Source organism: Malassezia pachydermatis (genome assembly GCF_001278385.1).
Source record: "Malassezia pachydermatis strain CBS 1879 chromosome Unknown scaffold1, whole genome shotgun sequence".
NCBI classification, from domain to species: domain Eukaryota; kingdom Fungi; phylum Basidiomycota; class Malasseziomycetes; order Malasseziales; family Malasseziaceae; genus Malassezia; species Malassezia pachydermatis.
In genome coordinates, this window is record NW_017253138.1 from 168,160 (window position 1) to 182,722 (window position 14,563).

A 14,563-nucleotide genomic window follows, 5' to 3' on the forward strand; every position below is an offset into this window, starting at 1 on the left:
CGCGTATGCATGCGGTTCGATGACGTAATATATGGAGACAGGTACATAGGGAGTCCGACTAGGTACTAACTACTACGAGTTTAGGCTACCTCTTCACTGAGGAACTCGGCAGCATGTTCTTGAAGATATTGTACACTACGCTTTTCGTCCACAAACAAATCTGAGGTTAGCGCATGCCAAAGGCCAAATACGTACTGTAAACACGGCGAACATCAGCCACATCCACTTCATCGGACTTTCGCCGCTTGGCGGCGAGGTAAGCGGTAGTAATAAGATTGATGGTGTAACGCAGCGAAGTTTCCATGGCCATTCGCGTAAGTACATCCAGAGCTTCGGGCTTAAGGGTAACTTCCTCCTCCTGTGCACTGTTTTGTTAGGTCAATACAACGTACCGAATCGACAAAATCTCGCGCACTTCTGTCTCCGTATAAGGCTTGGTGCTGATAATCAAAATACGATCCAATAGATCGATGGGGATACCATGCGGGCTAGTGAAACGCGTACCACGAATGCGTGTCTGACCGCGGTTGGAGGCCATAACCACAAGGGGTGCCAGTTCCGACTCAAGTGCGCGGTTCAGGAATGAGAAACATTCCATGTCCAGCATGTGCACCTCATCAATGAACAAAACCTATATTGCGTCAGATCGACATGTCATATACGTACACCAGGAATGATTTCTGCCTTGCCTTCCTCACGCCATTCACCCACTTTCGCATTGATTTGGTCACGAAGCTCAGGCTTGATTTCGCCTGTATCACCCGCAAAAAGCGCAAGGAAGCCTTGCGTTCGCGAGTTGATGACGTCAATTTCATGCAACGACACAGTGTGCATGACTTCACGGCGACGCTGCAGCTCACCCTCAGGGCATTGGACGAATTTAGTCTGATGGTTAGGTTTACTGATACGTACGTCACTGCCAATAGCATCGTAGTCACGAGAACGAGCGAAGCTACGACCCAGCTTGGTAATGCGTCCACTTGACTTTTCAATGGTGATGACATCGCCCGCTGTGACCTTCTCTTTTTGGAGAGCATCAATCATCTTGTTACCCAGCTCATACACTGTTTCCATATCCGTGGTCTTAATAATGATCTTGCCCGTCTTCGTAGCACCCGTCAGGCTTCGATCAATTTGAATTTCCACCACTTCGCCCTCAATAATTTCGGCCTCCTCTTTGATGCGAACACCAATTGAGCGACGGAACGCTTGCATAAGTGCCTCAGTCTTACTCATTTCCAGAGAAAACACTTCAGACGCAGACAACATCGTGAATGGCACATCCGAGCCAAGTGTTTGCGCCATGCCTATCTTATAAGCAATTGCCAACAATAATACGTACCCATAGCAATAGCTGTCTTACCAGTACCAGGGGGACCAGCAATAAGAACAGCGCGTCCAGCAATCTTCGCATTCTGAACAATACGGACAATCATGCCAGCAGCCTTACGAGCTGAGTGCTGGCCCACCATGCCTTGCGCACTATCGCGCGGCTCAAGGCGCTCGTCGAGACCCAGCCTAATTTCGAATGAGTGTCACCGCAGAATACATACCCTCGAACGTGAGAGTGTGCACCGATGCGCTCAAGCATCTGCACGTTTGTTTGTACCGGAGTGGTTGAGATGGTCGCCTGCAAATGTTAGTGTACCAAGCACTCTTGATCTACGTACCATCGTCGCTGGAAAGGGCATCAGCGTTGAGCTACCACCGCATCTTGCCCATTTCTTATCACGTGACTACGCTCGACAAAATGCTCGTGCGCATTGTCACACGAAGGTAGACTTGCCATGGCGTCTTCGAGTGACGCCTCTGGCGCGTCGCCCTGGGAGAGCGATGTGCCTCTGCTGGTTGCCAGGAATACGCTCATGTCTGGTGCTCTTGGAGCACTCACTGGGTCTATCATGGGTGTCCTTCAAGCACCCGCTGTGGAGCCTGCTTTTTTGGCTATCCGAATGTCCAAAATCTGGTTCGCCTTTGGTTTTGGATTTTTTGGTACGTGTTTAGTTCTAACATTTCAGCAACTCGTGAATATGTGATGCGTCCATGGACCTCAAAAGTATGGCCCATGCTGGATCATCAGCGCCATTTCCATGACATGGCTCCCACTCTCTTTAGCGGCGGTGTCATGGGCGGGATCACTGCCGCCGTTTTGAAGCGGCCTATTGTACCAGGCATGTTCACTATATCTGGGTTTTGTGTTATTGCACAACTCATTGCGAATGAAGCTTCGCTGCTGTGGACCTCGAAAGAGGAGGCCTCTCTCCCTTCGACAGAGGTGGTTCAGCCAACACCTGTCTCCCCCGATGTTGCGTCTAATGAAGTGTCGGGCCGAGACCAGACTAAACCCTCGCTGTGGCAGCGAACAAAGGACTTTGTATCAAAGAACAGTCCTATCCAGCCTATCTCCGATATGGAGTACAAGCAACGCTTGCTGAGGCGCAAGGCAGAGATCGAGGCAGAGCTGAAACTTTTGGAAGAAGACATGCAAGTACGAAGAAAAATGCTCACGGATCTCAATGAGTAGCTATGTAGCACGATTTATGTATATCATACAAGCACAGGTGTGTCAATCACACTAAACCCAACAGCTACGCCGCCTTCGTTGCTTGCGCTCGCTTTCGTTCGGAGCAAGAAACCGCCATCACGGAACGATTCTTCTGCATCTGGGCCAAAGAGCGCTGTGCCGTAGATGCCGAGCTCGCTTACCGTATCGGATACATGCTCAGCAACATCGCCATGTCCAGCGCGGAGCATCATCGAGCCCCGATCTTTCGGCGTATGAATTAGGCTCATTAGAATATAGCCCTCCCGCTCTTTCACAGAGGCATCTTCACCACGATCGGCACGGTCCTTATCCCTTTTCTCCATGGCCTCTAGCGCAGGTAAGATATCTTCCTTGTAAATGTTATTGCTTCCACCTTCGCGCTGGGGTTTCATGACGTACTTCGTCGGATCCTCATGAACCAATGACATAGCCTCTCTTCCCAGAGGCGAGTCATCTAAAGGCCATAGTTGCGAGAAAGTAAAGCGAATATCATGTGCATTACTACCCATGAACCGTTCCAGCACATCCGGCTCAGCCAGGACCTGTTGCACCTTTTTCGCGCCAGCCAGCTGCAAGGCAATGGTAGGGCACTTGATTGCATAACTGCGTTCCAACATCAGACGGACATCCCATTCAGTTTCGTTGTGGTAGTCAGTGGGGCTATAGCCAGCTCGGAAGTACACCACAGAAATTTCAGTAGGAGTCAAAGAAAGGGGTGAGTGCATCACTAGCACACGGTCATTGCCGTGCAAGGAGGCCTGGGTCGAGAGGTGGTCCAAGGGGGCGCGCAGAACAGGAATATTGTACTTCTCGGACAGAACATGCTCAATGGCACGCTGGTCAAATGTATTGCGCTCCTCTGGTTGCACAATGAACAAAATCGCAGGCTGCACTTTGCGACCGGCCTTGCTGGCCTGCTCGACGTAGTACCGATGACCATCAGCCAACCCGGCAGCCAGTGTGTCAAGGGCCTCATTCTTAGGCATATTCTCAGCCAAAAGGCATGGATGCCCGGCTGAGTAGGCGCCAATCTGCAAAAGGTGATGATGCATCTGTGACACCCGCGAAGACAATGCGCCAAACGACGAAGAAATCGTGTTGAACTCCACCTGACGGATGTCAAGGTATCCATCTGCCTCTTCATGCATAAGGTAGTCGCTTCGGAACAGACCCAGGTGCATAGGCTGGGATAGGCCTTCTTCCTTGACAGTGCGCCAAATATCGAACAAACGACGCTGGAAATCATCCACCTTGATCACCGAATCCTTCATCACAGACGCAAGGAATTCGTCGTCCATCGCCACTTTGGCATAGAGCCTGTTGAATAATGGCTGGATTTTTTGTGCTTTTTCGAACAGGACACGGGGAAAGGGTGTTGGTACAATTGTCGTTGGGGCATGGATGGTAGTATCCTGCGGAGGAAGGCCACCTTCTTCTGTAGGAAGGGCTCGGTACACTATGCCATGGCCCAATGCATAATCACGAGCGTCTCGCGTCACAAAGATGTTACGACCGGCCTCCAACAGAACCTGCGGAGGCCATTTAGGAAGGGCTGAAATATTCGACATGGTCTTACTACTCCAAAATCTAATGTCCTGCTTTGGCCATTTGGGCCTCGGGCCATGTGTCACATGTGGAGATGACGCCATGTTCGCGCAGTGCATACAAGAGGTGGAGGTAACTATACATTGACTACGGTGCCGCCACATCAACTCGTCTTAGAGTCCTGCATTTCCCATCCCGTATGGTTTGGCATGTCTTCCACAGGCTTTTCTGTGTGTAGTTTTTTAAACTTAGGCTGCCGTTTAACTCGATTGTTCATTCCAGAGTGATGACTGAAAATAAATTCAAGAATCACCATTGTCCAGGACGTATGGTAGGGAAGTACATTGTAGAATTCAGGAGCGATAGCCCGCACAGCTGGGAGACGCGTCCATGGCACAGAGGGGAAGTCATGATGCTCGTTGTGGTAGCCGACATTGTACAAAAGGACATTCAGTGGCCCGTAATAGCTCCATGTCTCTTGTTCAATGTTACTAAACATGTAGTGTTCAGCAATGAAATGGCCAGCCACGGGATGAAGGGACCCTGCAAAGAACGAGCTTAGAAGAAGATAATACAGAGGCGTTAGAGAGCCACACAAATGGCACAACAGAGCATCAAAGGCGAGCTGAACGCCGATATTGAGGAAATTCCAACGATTCAGCTTTTGCACGCGAATAAACCCAGGGCGAATCGCATAGAAAAACAGCTGGAAAGTGGCAAAGAACGCTTTTCCAAGGACGTTGTTGAGAATCAACATTTCCAAGCGTGTGGGCATGTCCGTATCAATTCCATCTTCGCCCAAATGCTTATGGTGCTCAATATGATAGGGTTTAAATGTCATGGCAAATGGCACAGCAGCAGGAAGGTTGATAAAGATAGCTAGCAGACGGTTTGCCACAATGCTTTTGAATGCAAGGTTGTGAGTTATTTCATGAATAGCGAGAAAAATGTTCTGGTTGCAAATGCCTCCGATGGTGTAGGCAATAAGAAGAGTCCGCCAATCCAAAGGATGCCATCCAAGGTACGTTACAGTGACAGCGATGGCAATTTGGAGTACCACGACGCCTGTCGCAACATATTTGGTAAGTGGCTCATGTCCCATAAGCTTCTTGATCTCAGGGTGAGCCTTGAGGATGGCTAGGCGGCGTGTCCTGTGAGGCTCTTCGTTCAGGGACCACAAAAAGTCATCGGACGGCAACGGCTTGTCCGATATGTGTGGCATCCAAGGCCGACCAGCCACAGAATCCCTTTGGATCTCCTTGGCCGTCTCTAGACCTCCATACAGCGACCAGTCGATATGCACACTGGGCGCAACGACTCGATGCCCTGTCGTCTGACTAGTGGAGCCCATGGTCGATGTGCAGGAATAGCGTGGTTCGCACCTGGATTGGCAGGTCCCTGGGCGCTGACTAAAATCGGCACAGACGCGTACCACCTGGCTGCCTTTCCTCCTCCATTCGCTTACGCTATGGGCGTTCAACAAACTCTGGAACGCGTCTTCGACAACATATTTCACGAAGGCGTAAACTCCCAGACGCACAATGTGATGAACTGGGTATTTTACGGGCTTTTCGTCACGCTCGTTTTGCTACTCATCGTAACGGGAGGCAATATCCATGTTGCGGCACTTCTTCTTTTGTCGCTGGCCCTCTTTTTGTCGATCAACTGGTATGTCACTGTCACAAGCTAATGTCCAGGTTCATATCGGAATTGCGTCGTGAGATGGAAAAGCAGCAGAAGCAAGGGTCTAAGCAAGAATAACCAACGTTGTAGATACAGAAAAAGTCATGAACGGCCAGTTAGAAAAGATATTTTCGTCACATTGTAACAGTACTACATGTGCTACACGAGTGCGAGTTGCCAATTACGCACTGGAAATGCCAGGCTGGTAGTTGTCCTTGGTCTCCTGGTTAGGGTACGACAGGTTGCCCGGAATAGCCAGGTTCGGGTCACGCTCCTTAGCAAGACGGCCACCGAACAGAACCGGACCGTTCTTCGCCTCGTATTCTTTAATGCGGTCCTCAACCATAGGTCGGAAGTGACGCAAAAGACCCTGGATCGGCCAAGCCGCAGCATCCGCCAAACCACAAATGGTGTGACCCTCCATTTGGCGACCGATCTCCCAGAGCATATCAACTTCGCGCAGAGAGCTGCGGCCCTCCGTCATGCGCTGCATCATGTTCGCGAGCCACGAGGTACCCTCACGGCAGGGCGTGCACTGACCGCAGCTTTCGTGTTGGTAGAACCTGCTCAGACGCAAAATAGCCTTCACCAGGTCTGTTGACTTGTCCATGACAATTACGGCACCAGTACCAAGGGCCGTCTGGTTGTCGCGCAGCGAGTCAAAGTCCATGAGTGCCTCCTCACACACGTGCTTAGGGATCAAAGGCGTAGATGAGCCACCGGGGATGATAGCCAGGAGGTTGTCCCAGCCACCACGCACACCACCACAGTGGCGCTCAATGAGCTCCTTCAGAGGAATGCTCATCTCTTCCTCCACGACACATGGCTTGTTCACATGACCACTAATGGCAAACAGTTTGGTACCCTGGTTCTTCTCACGACCGAAGCTCGCAAACCACTCCGCACCACGACGGATGATGGTAGGCGCCACGGCCACCGTCTCGACATTCGTTACCGTGGTCGGGCAACCGAACAGACCAGTGTCAGCCGGGAACGGCGGCTTCATACGCGGCTTCCCCTGCTTGCCTTCCAGCGATTCAATCAGTGCAGTCTCCTCACCGCAAATGTAGGCACCAGCACCACGGTGAACGTAAACATCAAAGTCGAAGCCCGAGTTGCAAGCGTTCTTGCCAATCAGACCAGCCTTGTAAGCCTCGTTAACGGCGACTTGCATGTTGTAGGCCTCTTCCACAAACTCGCCACGAATGTAAATGTAAGCGGCATTGGCACCCATAGCACGGCCAGCAATCAAGCAGCCCTCAATGAGCTTGTGGGGGTCGTGACGAAGAATCTCACGGTCCTTGCACGTACCAGGCTCACCCTCATCAGCGTTGATAACCAGGTAGCGGGGACGAAAGTCCTTCTCCCAGCCGGGCTTGAGCATAAAGCTCCATTTGAGACCGGAGGGGAAACCAGCACCACCACGACCACGAAGACCAGAGGCCTTCATCTGGTTAATGATATAGTCATGACCCTTGTCAAGAATATCACGGGTACGGTGCCAGTCACCGCGGGCCTGCAAATGTTAGAGCGTCACAAATGAATGTACATACCATAGCACCCTTCAGACGAAAGTCGTGGTGACCATACAAGTTTTGGAAAATACGGTCCTGGTCGCGCAAGCCACCGTACGTACGCTTAGGAGCATCAGATACAGTGGCAAGACCGCGCCGAATGGGAACTGCAACGCCAGCACGGCTAGCCTTCGAGGCAAGGCTGGCGGCACGACTAGCAACGACGCTCTGCATCGTCCTGAGTATATGGCTCGGGAAAGTGTTTCGACCTCAACGCCAGCCGCATCCTCGACCGAGCCGCTACTCGGCCGGCCAACCAGCATTAAGAAAATGGAAATACAGGCAATTGCAAAAATACCACTTATGGACTCGGCCGGAGGAGAGACTGGCCTCTTGGCGCGGCCTGCCGTACACCAGCGCTTTCGCCAGTGTCGGTGCACAGACGTAGTGGTCCTTGTTCCACGAGCGACAGTGACATGCTTTCTATGCTCCGACCGCGCGCATGGATGGCAACGCGGGCCTATGTGCCTGTGTGGAAGCCTGCTTCTATGCCGTTCCATCGGTATAATGTGCCTCTTTTGCAGCCAGCGCGGCCCTATTCTAACAAGCCTACGATGCCTGTGCCTGTCGTAGAGTCAGAAGGCAACGAGCCCCTCGTGTACAATCGCCCGCAGCGACCTCGTGAAAAGCCGTGGTATACATCGCCTGTGATTTATGTCCTGGGCATCGTGCCTCTCTTTACGCTATGGCTTGGGTTCTGGCAAGTTCGTCGATTGAAGTGGAAAGTGTCGTTGATTAACGAGCTTGACGAGAAGTTGCGTCGTGCCCCACTGAAGCTTCCCAAAAATGTGAACATGGCAGTGTTGCGTGATTTTGAGTTCCGCTTGTTCGAATTGGAGGGCGAGTATGACACGTCGCGTGTACTCTTTGTGGGCCCACGAACTCGTGAAGGTCAGAAAGGCTACAATGTTGTCATGCCATTCAAGCGTCGTTCTGGAGGTGCCGATATCCTTGTAAGCCGTGGATTTGTTGCAGCTGATCAAGTGGAAGGCGAAGGTATGAATAAGCGTCTGAAGTACCCCTTGGACGAGACGGGTCGAACGGTTCGGATTGTGGCGTTGATGCCACGCATATACCCCCCTAGCCGCTTTGCGCTCACCAACGAGCCGCAAAACAACCTATGGATGCAGCTTGACCCAACGCACATGGCTCACTGGCTCAACGAGCAGGCGGGCATGGCCACGGCGGCCGATGCGCCGGAAACGCCGCAAGAGTCGCGTACAGTGGCCTTCCTTCGTCGCGTTACGTCGACGCGTGAGCGTGTGCCGACATCGCCCGAGGACGCATTTAGCCGCTCGCAGAACGAGCCTACTCTCCCGATTTATATGGAAGAAGTGTTTGATGGCTCGTTCGCTGAAGCTGGTGTGCTGATGCGACGAGGCCAGCCTGTGGGCCGCCCGCCCCGCATTGAGCTGCGCAACCAGCATGCAGAGTACGCAGCCACATGGTTTACGTTCTCTGCGCTATCGACCATCATGTTCGTGTACATGGTTCGCAAGGGTCGTGGAACAGCCTAAAGTACATACCTACCTAGGACTTGGAACTAGATTTGGAAACTTTTCGGGCGTCGTCCGTCTTAGGGCGCCGGAAGCATAGGAACTCCAAGGCCGTAGCTTTTCGACTCGCTACAAGCGTTTGTTTCACACCCTCGAGCTCTTTTTGCAGGGATCCGTCGTTTTTACCAGCCGTGGCGGAGTATTTCGTGCTGATCGTCTCATACACATGCTTGAGTGTCGCTTCAGCCTTGGGCGAAACATGATACGCCAAGGTCTGATGTACAAATTCAATCTCCAGCGTAGCCTGTAGCATTCCTCCCATATTGAACGTGGGTACTTTGCTGAAGGCATCCAGAATGGCATCGGCCAGAATCTCCACCAGCGCCATAATCACCCGCGATACGAGAGCAGGTACTGTCGCACGAATCTGCGCATGAACCTGGACCAACGACAAAAGCGCATGGTACACGAACGAATTGACGCCTTTGGGCTTGCCAAGCTGGCCCCAATTGATCCCCTCCTCTAGGATGCCTTTGCGGACAATGGAGGCTACAAGCTTGCCTTTCTGGCGCACTGAGTCGCCTAGCAATTCACGATCCAGTTGGGCACATACATCCAGCAAATGCTGTTGCTCACTCCCTAGCGATACCTGATACGCCTCTTCGAACTGTTTGACCCAAGCGCGTATAACATGGGAGTGCAGATGTGATAAGTTCGAGGCACTGAGCAGAATCCTGGTATCGCGATCGCGTGGCGGAGGCAAGCGACCTTCATGTGGTATACGAAGGAGAGATTGTAGTTCGGGCATGTCCAGAGGCGATTGCGCAGCAGTCACGATACCGTCAAGGAAGGTATGCAAGACTTGTGTGAAGGACTCTTTCAGCCGACCCACGAAAGCAGTATCCACTTCGCCTTCAGGGTTCTTGCTACCATTCTTGATCCGCACATCGGCCAAGACGAAACCCTCACGTGCGTTCCACCGATTGAACACAGAGAAAGCGAAGAGGTACGACGTGATGGCAGGCTGCTGCGTATTGGGGGTCCAGTTCTCCAAGTAATGACATAGTCGCGCGTCACGCAGCCACAAATAGCACAGAATTTCGGTGAACTGGAAACGGGTATCAAGCAGCAAAGCATGGAGCTGTGTAGATGTACCTGGGATCGCCAAATTGCGCAAATCACGTACGGTGTCACTCAATGTGGAGAGGATTTGGCTCATGGCGTGGGTCGCGCTCAGCGAGCACGTCGTGGCGGACACCCACGCAGGCAGCTGCGAAAAGAGGGGCTTTTTCGAGCGGGCACGGAAAGATTCCAAGCCAAAGAACTGCGTGAGACTTTTCGTGAATAGATCAATGCTTTGCACGCCCCAAGCTTTGGCTTCGGCATGAATAGACGAGGTAGAAAAGGCCTTGTCCTTGCCGAATTTGCCCTCTGCATGGTCACGCGCAATGCGCCAAAAAATAGGAATCGTATGCAGGGCCGTCTGACATAGCTGCTCTACGAGGTTGTCGGCCGCTTGCCAGGTTTGCGCACCCAGCACTTTGTCAAAGGATGGCTTGGCTCCGGGTGAGGTACGGACCAAGTACAGGCAGTCGTACAGGTTCTTCGCCAGCTCCAGATCGGAGCAGTCTTTCTCGGCTTCCCGATAGGATGAAAACACTTGCTCTTCACGTGTGTACGTAGAATGCAGCACTTGTTTGATATGCTCATGCTGTGACTCGAGAAACACGGCCACCACATCTGAGGTGGGGTCCAGCTCCAACAAGACCCTAGAACGTTAGTAGCACTGTACGTACTCAATACATTTTTCCTGCTCGTCCACACTGCGATGCGGTTCACGGAGGATACCCAGCAACTTGGACTGCATATCGTACATCACCTCTTCCACGCCGTCCCATACGCGCGCAAAAATCCGGCGCTGCTGCTCGAGCTGTGCCTCTGTAGGTGGGTCCGTGTTGGTGCCATCGCTATGAATGGGCAACAACTGTGCTGGCCGACTTTCTAGCAAGTACTTGCCTTTGTTGTAGTCACGCAAGGCTGCCTCGTAATTCCCGGCCTCCACGTATTCTTGCAGTGATCCAGGCAGGTTGAAAAAGAAACGCGACCGCTGGAATACACCAAGCGTATTTCTCAGCTTCATAGACTTGACATAGTTTTCTAGGACAGGTCGGAATACGCTATCCGCCTTGACACTTGCATCTGTCACGTATGTTCGGAGACCTTGTACGCCTTGGTCGGATCGATCAGCGAGCGGTCCCACGTCAGGATCTGTCATGGATCGGAATACCTCATCGGTCGTCGCTTTCACACTCACGAATCGGTCAAAGTTTTCGTCCACCAACACTTTGAGCGCCTCTGAGCGCTGTTCGATGCTCGTTTTAAGCTGCTTTGCGCCCTGTGAAAGCTCGGCAAACGATGCATTCGGATGCACCGTATTTAAGAATGTTTTTGGGTCAAAGGATTTGCTTCCAATACTGATCTTGTCGAGCTGGTTAGGCTCAGTGAGACGTGATGCCGGCACCGTGGAACGAAGGCCCATGGGATCGGACCACTCCTCTATGGCCGCATGTGTCTTCTCCACGGCCTCACGATCTCCCTGCCTTGCCGCACCATCCTCCCATCGCTGAGGATACAGCGAAGAGAGTTGGTATGCCTGCAACAGCTCGTCTTCACTCACAGACAAGCTCATGCGGGGCGCACGTCGTCAACGAAACACATGAGGCCCGGGCGCGCGGTCGCTGGACCTCCCATCCACATGGTGGCCACGTGATACAAAAGCCCTCGCACGGAGGGGCCTATCATGCACGCTATGGGCAGCACGGCTATATGACCCACACGGGCATGCTCTACTCATTGGCCTTGACCACTAGACCGGCGCGTTGTATCGCCCATTCCTTCTCCACAAGGTGCGACACTTTTTCCACGGTCGTCAGGAGCTTCGACATATCCTGGCTCCAGTGGTTCAGAACCTCAGCATCCGACATGCGCGCCTGGAAATTCACAAGCGCCGAGGGACGATCAATGCGCGCATGGATGGTCTTTTTGAAAACCAAATCCGCCAATGCCTCTTCCGTCTTGTCCTGCGGCAGGTCCAGGAGCTGAGCCAGACGCGAGAGGCGGATTTGTGTATAGTACTTGGCAACCACTCGGATATTGTAGGCCACGACACGGTCGTGAAGTTGCTTCCATCGTGCCTCTGCTTCCTTGCTTCCAGAGAACACCGAAAGACTGCGCAGCATAGGGCCGTACAAAGCCTCAATACCTGGCCATCGCATAAGCTCTGGTGTAGTAAAGCACTTGAGCAAACTGCGATATTCCGGTACGGTCTCCAGGGGCTCCATCGCTTCGACACGCGCCATAAGATCGCTTTGTTCATTGTCAAAAGGGGCCAATACTAGGAAAATAACCACATGCTGCAAGGCCTCCTTGGTCTTCGCTTCCTCTTCTTGAATGCTGGGCGTATGAAGGACCTCGCGATAGTACTTGCATACATCCAGGTACTTGCCGTCATGCGTACTCACTTGGATCATGAGGTTGTAGTACAAAAGCTTCAGATCCTGGTGCGCGCCCTTCTCAAAGAATTTCGTGTTGATCTTGCGGCTAATAACATTCACACGATGCATATCGCCACGCTCTAGATTGAGGCGCATTTGCTCGAGGATGATCTGCACTTTCTCGCGACGATCCATACTTCCAAACGTCTCAACCGCAAGATCCTGCAGGGTATCAGCTGCCTTGTTCACATCGCCCTGCTTGTATAGCATATCGCACATGAGGCATGTCACACGCGCACGCTCCACCTCCAGGAACACCTTCCCTTCTGTGACATCGCGCAAGGCTTCCATCAACTTCATCTTATCAAGATCATTGAGCGATTTGTTACCAATAGCACGACCATGCTCCATAAGCGCAGTGAGACGGTCATCTTCCTTGCCCTCGCGATCCTCTGCCGCATCGTCCGACGGCTTTGCCTCCTCGTCAATTGCCATCTCTTCATTGGACGGCGTGAGAGAGTCCTTGCTGAGAACTGCATAGATGGACGGCGGTGCACGCATGGGAGACGTATCTGGGTCGTGTAAGAAGAGCATGGCTAGCTGCACCATACGCGTAATGGCCTGCTTGAGCTGACCATGCTTTTTCGCATAGGTATGAATAGTGTCGCACAATTTCTGCACATCAGTCTTGGATACATCGGGTGTGGTACGGATCAGCAAAACAGCCGTCATCAATAGACGCGATGTGCTGAGCAGATCAGCCGACTATGACAGGTTAGCCAACGAGGGAGTGATACGTACGCCACGCGCGCGCTTTTCCAAAGGGGCAATCAGCTCCAAGGCCTCATGCAGCGAGCCAGCCTAGAGATCAGCTATATCCATACATACCTTACTGAGCTTCTCAAGCTGAGGAAGGAGCGAATCCACCTCCGCCGTGTAGTCCGCCTCCTGCTTCTCTTGGCTCATGGTAGGTTCGGTGGCCGCCAACGTCACCGATCGCATCGTCAGGGCGTGGCTCATATCACGTGATCACATACGCCAGCAGTGGGTGACCGATTTCGGGCCCCTGCACACGCACGTCGATCTACGAAACGAAAATGGTCCAGACGGAGAACCTGAAGCTAGTTGCACTGGGCAACCCCCTGCTTGACATGCAGATCCGCGATGGTGAAGAGGTGCTGAAGAAGTACAACCTCAAGGCCAACGATGCAGTGCTGGCTTCGCCGGAGCAGCTCGGCATTTACCAGCACCTCGTGGAGAACTACCAGGTGACCTACGTGGCTGGTGGTGCAGCCCAGAACACTGCGCGTGCTGTGCAGTACGTGCTGCCACCGGGCTCCACCGCCTACCTCGGCTGTGTAGGCAACGATGATCTGGCGCAGCAGCTGCGCTCGGCCAACGACCGTGAGGGTCTGCAGTCGGTGTACCAGGTGGTCAACGACACACCAACCGGCTCTTGCGCTGTGGTCATTACTGGCCATGACCGTTCTCTGTGCACCAACCTCGGTGCGGCTGAGAAGTTCAGCCCCTCGCACCTTGAGTCGGCGGACGCCAAGGCTTGCATTGAGGCGGCTAAGTTCTTCTACATCGGTGGTTTCTTCCTGACCCACGGTGTGGAGAGTGCTTTGACCGTTGCGAAGTATGCTAAGGAGACGGGCAAGCCGTTTGCGTTCAACCTCTCGGCGCCGTTCATCCCTGAGTTCTTCAAGGCGCAGGTCGACCAGGTGATGCCCTACGCAGAGCTGGTCATTGGTAACGAGACGGAGGCCACGGCGTGGGCCAAGGCGTCAGGTCTTGACACCACGGATCTGCAGATGATTGCGCAGAAGATTGCTGACTCGCCTTCGGAGCTTTCGAAGCCGCGTACAGTGCTCATTACCCACGGTGCCGAGTCGACCATCCGCGCTGTGCAGGGCCAGTCGGAAGTGAAGACCCACCCTACGCCCAAGGTGGACGCTGCGAACATTGTGGACACCAACGGTGCTGGCGATGCGTTCGCTGGTGGTGTGATCGCTGGCCTAATCCTCGGCAAGTCGATTGAAGAGGCAGTGGACGTGGGCCACCGCCTCGGCGGCATGTGCATTGGTCAGGTCGGCCCTGTTCTCAAGTTCCCGAAGGAGAACGTGGTCTAAATGGACTGAGCTCTACGGACAAACTTCAACGTCGAACTGGCTGTGGACATGTGTTCAACCACACGTACCATTGCTCGCTGGCCGTGCATGTATA

General features: G+C 53.0%; 10 protein-coding genes across 10 annotated transcripts; 4 read left to right on the forward strand and 6 right to left on the reverse strand.

Moving 5' to 3' along the window:
- Positions 1–80: 80 nt before the first annotated feature.
- Positions 81–1,673, reverse strand: Malapachy_2974 (dna helicase; the record flags this gene model as incomplete). Its single annotated transcript, XM_018137456.1, has 8 exons — positions 81–160; positions 196–365; positions 393–631; positions 667–885; positions 913–1,307; positions 1,343–1,518; positions 1,554–1,630; positions 1,671–1,673. 8 exons carry the CDS (start codon positions 1,671–1,673, stop codon positions 81–83), a joined length of 1,359 nt encoding a protein of 452 aa, XP_017994012.1.
- A 114-nt stretch (positions 1,674–1,787) lies between these two features.
- Positions 1,788–2,524, forward strand: Malapachy_2984 (hypothetical protein; the record flags this gene model as incomplete). Its single annotated transcript, XM_018137466.1, has 2 exons — positions 1,788–1,992; positions 2,019–2,524. The coding sequence occupies 2 exons, from the start codon at positions 1,788–1,790 to the stop codon at positions 2,522–2,524; spliced, it is 711 nt and encodes a 236-aa protein (XP_017994078.1).
- A 23-nt stretch (positions 2,525–2,547) lies between these two features.
- Positions 2,548–4,113, reverse strand: Malapachy_2979 (glutathione synthase; the record flags this gene model as incomplete). Its single annotated transcript, XM_018137461.1, has 1 exon — positions 2,548–4,113. One exon carries the CDS (start codon positions 4,111–4,113, stop codon positions 2,548–2,550), a length of 1,566 nt encoding a protein of 521 aa, XP_017994003.1.
- A 140-nt stretch (positions 4,114–4,253) lies between these two features.
- On the reverse strand, positions 4,254–5,441 carry Malapachy_2980 (dihydroceramide delta -desaturase; the record flags this gene model as incomplete). Its single annotated transcript, XM_018137462.1, has 1 exon — positions 4,254–5,441. The coding sequence occupies one exon, from the start codon at positions 5,439–5,441 to the stop codon at positions 4,254–4,256; it is 1,188 nt and encodes a 395-aa protein (XP_017994082.1).
- A 117-nt stretch (positions 5,442–5,558) lies between these two features.
- Positions 5,559–5,851, forward strand: Malapachy_2956 (hypothetical protein; the record flags this gene model as incomplete). Its single annotated transcript, XM_018137439.1, has 2 exons — positions 5,559–5,758; positions 5,788–5,851. 2 exons carry the CDS (start codon positions 5,559–5,561, stop codon positions 5,849–5,851), a joined length of 264 nt encoding a protein of 87 aa, XP_017993921.1.
- A 103-nt stretch (positions 5,852–5,954) lies between these two features.
- On the reverse strand, positions 5,955–7,521 carry Malapachy_2969 (nadh-ubiquinone oxidoreductase; the record flags this gene model as incomplete). The annotated part of the gene is made up of 2 exons (XM_018137451.1): positions 5,955–7,289; positions 7,327–7,521. 2 exons carry the CDS (start codon positions 7,519–7,521, stop codon positions 5,955–5,957), a joined length of 1,530 nt encoding a protein of 509 aa, XP_017993961.1.
- Positions 7,522–7,835: 314 nt separating this feature from the next.
- Positions 7,836–8,864, forward strand: Malapachy_2963 (mitochondrial protein required for respiration; the record flags this gene model as incomplete). Its single annotated transcript, XM_018137446.1, has 1 exon — positions 7,836–8,864. One exon carries the CDS (start codon positions 7,836–7,838, stop codon positions 8,862–8,864), a length of 1,029 nt encoding a protein of 342 aa, XP_017993968.1.
- A 59-nt stretch (positions 8,865–8,923) lies between these two features.
- On the reverse strand, positions 8,924–11,532 carry Malapachy_2982 (exocyst complex component sec5; the record flags this gene model as incomplete). The annotated part of the gene is made up of 3 exons (XM_018137464.1): positions 8,924–8,946; positions 8,994–10,612; positions 10,640–11,532. 3 exons carry the CDS (start codon positions 11,530–11,532, stop codon positions 8,924–8,926), a joined length of 2,535 nt encoding a protein of 844 aa, XP_017994080.1.
- Positions 11,533–11,689: 157 nt separating this feature from the next.
- Positions 11,690–13,303, reverse strand: Malapachy_2975 (26s proteasome non-atpase regulatory subunit 12; the record flags this gene model as incomplete). The annotated part of the gene is made up of 3 exons (XM_018137457.1): positions 11,690–13,102; positions 13,139–13,198; positions 13,226–13,303. 3 exons carry the CDS (start codon positions 13,301–13,303, stop codon positions 11,690–11,692), a joined length of 1,551 nt encoding a protein of 516 aa, XP_017994011.1.
- A 131-nt stretch (positions 13,304–13,434) lies between these two features.
- Malapachy_2952 (adenosine kinase) lies at positions 13,435–14,469 on the forward strand (the record flags this gene model as incomplete). The annotated part of the gene is made up of 1 exon (XM_018137435.1): positions 13,435–14,469. One exon carries the CDS (start codon positions 13,435–13,437, stop codon positions 14,467–14,469), a length of 1,035 nt encoding a protein of 344 aa, XP_017993917.1.
- Between the last annotated feature and the right edge of the window lie 94 nt (positions 14,470–14,563).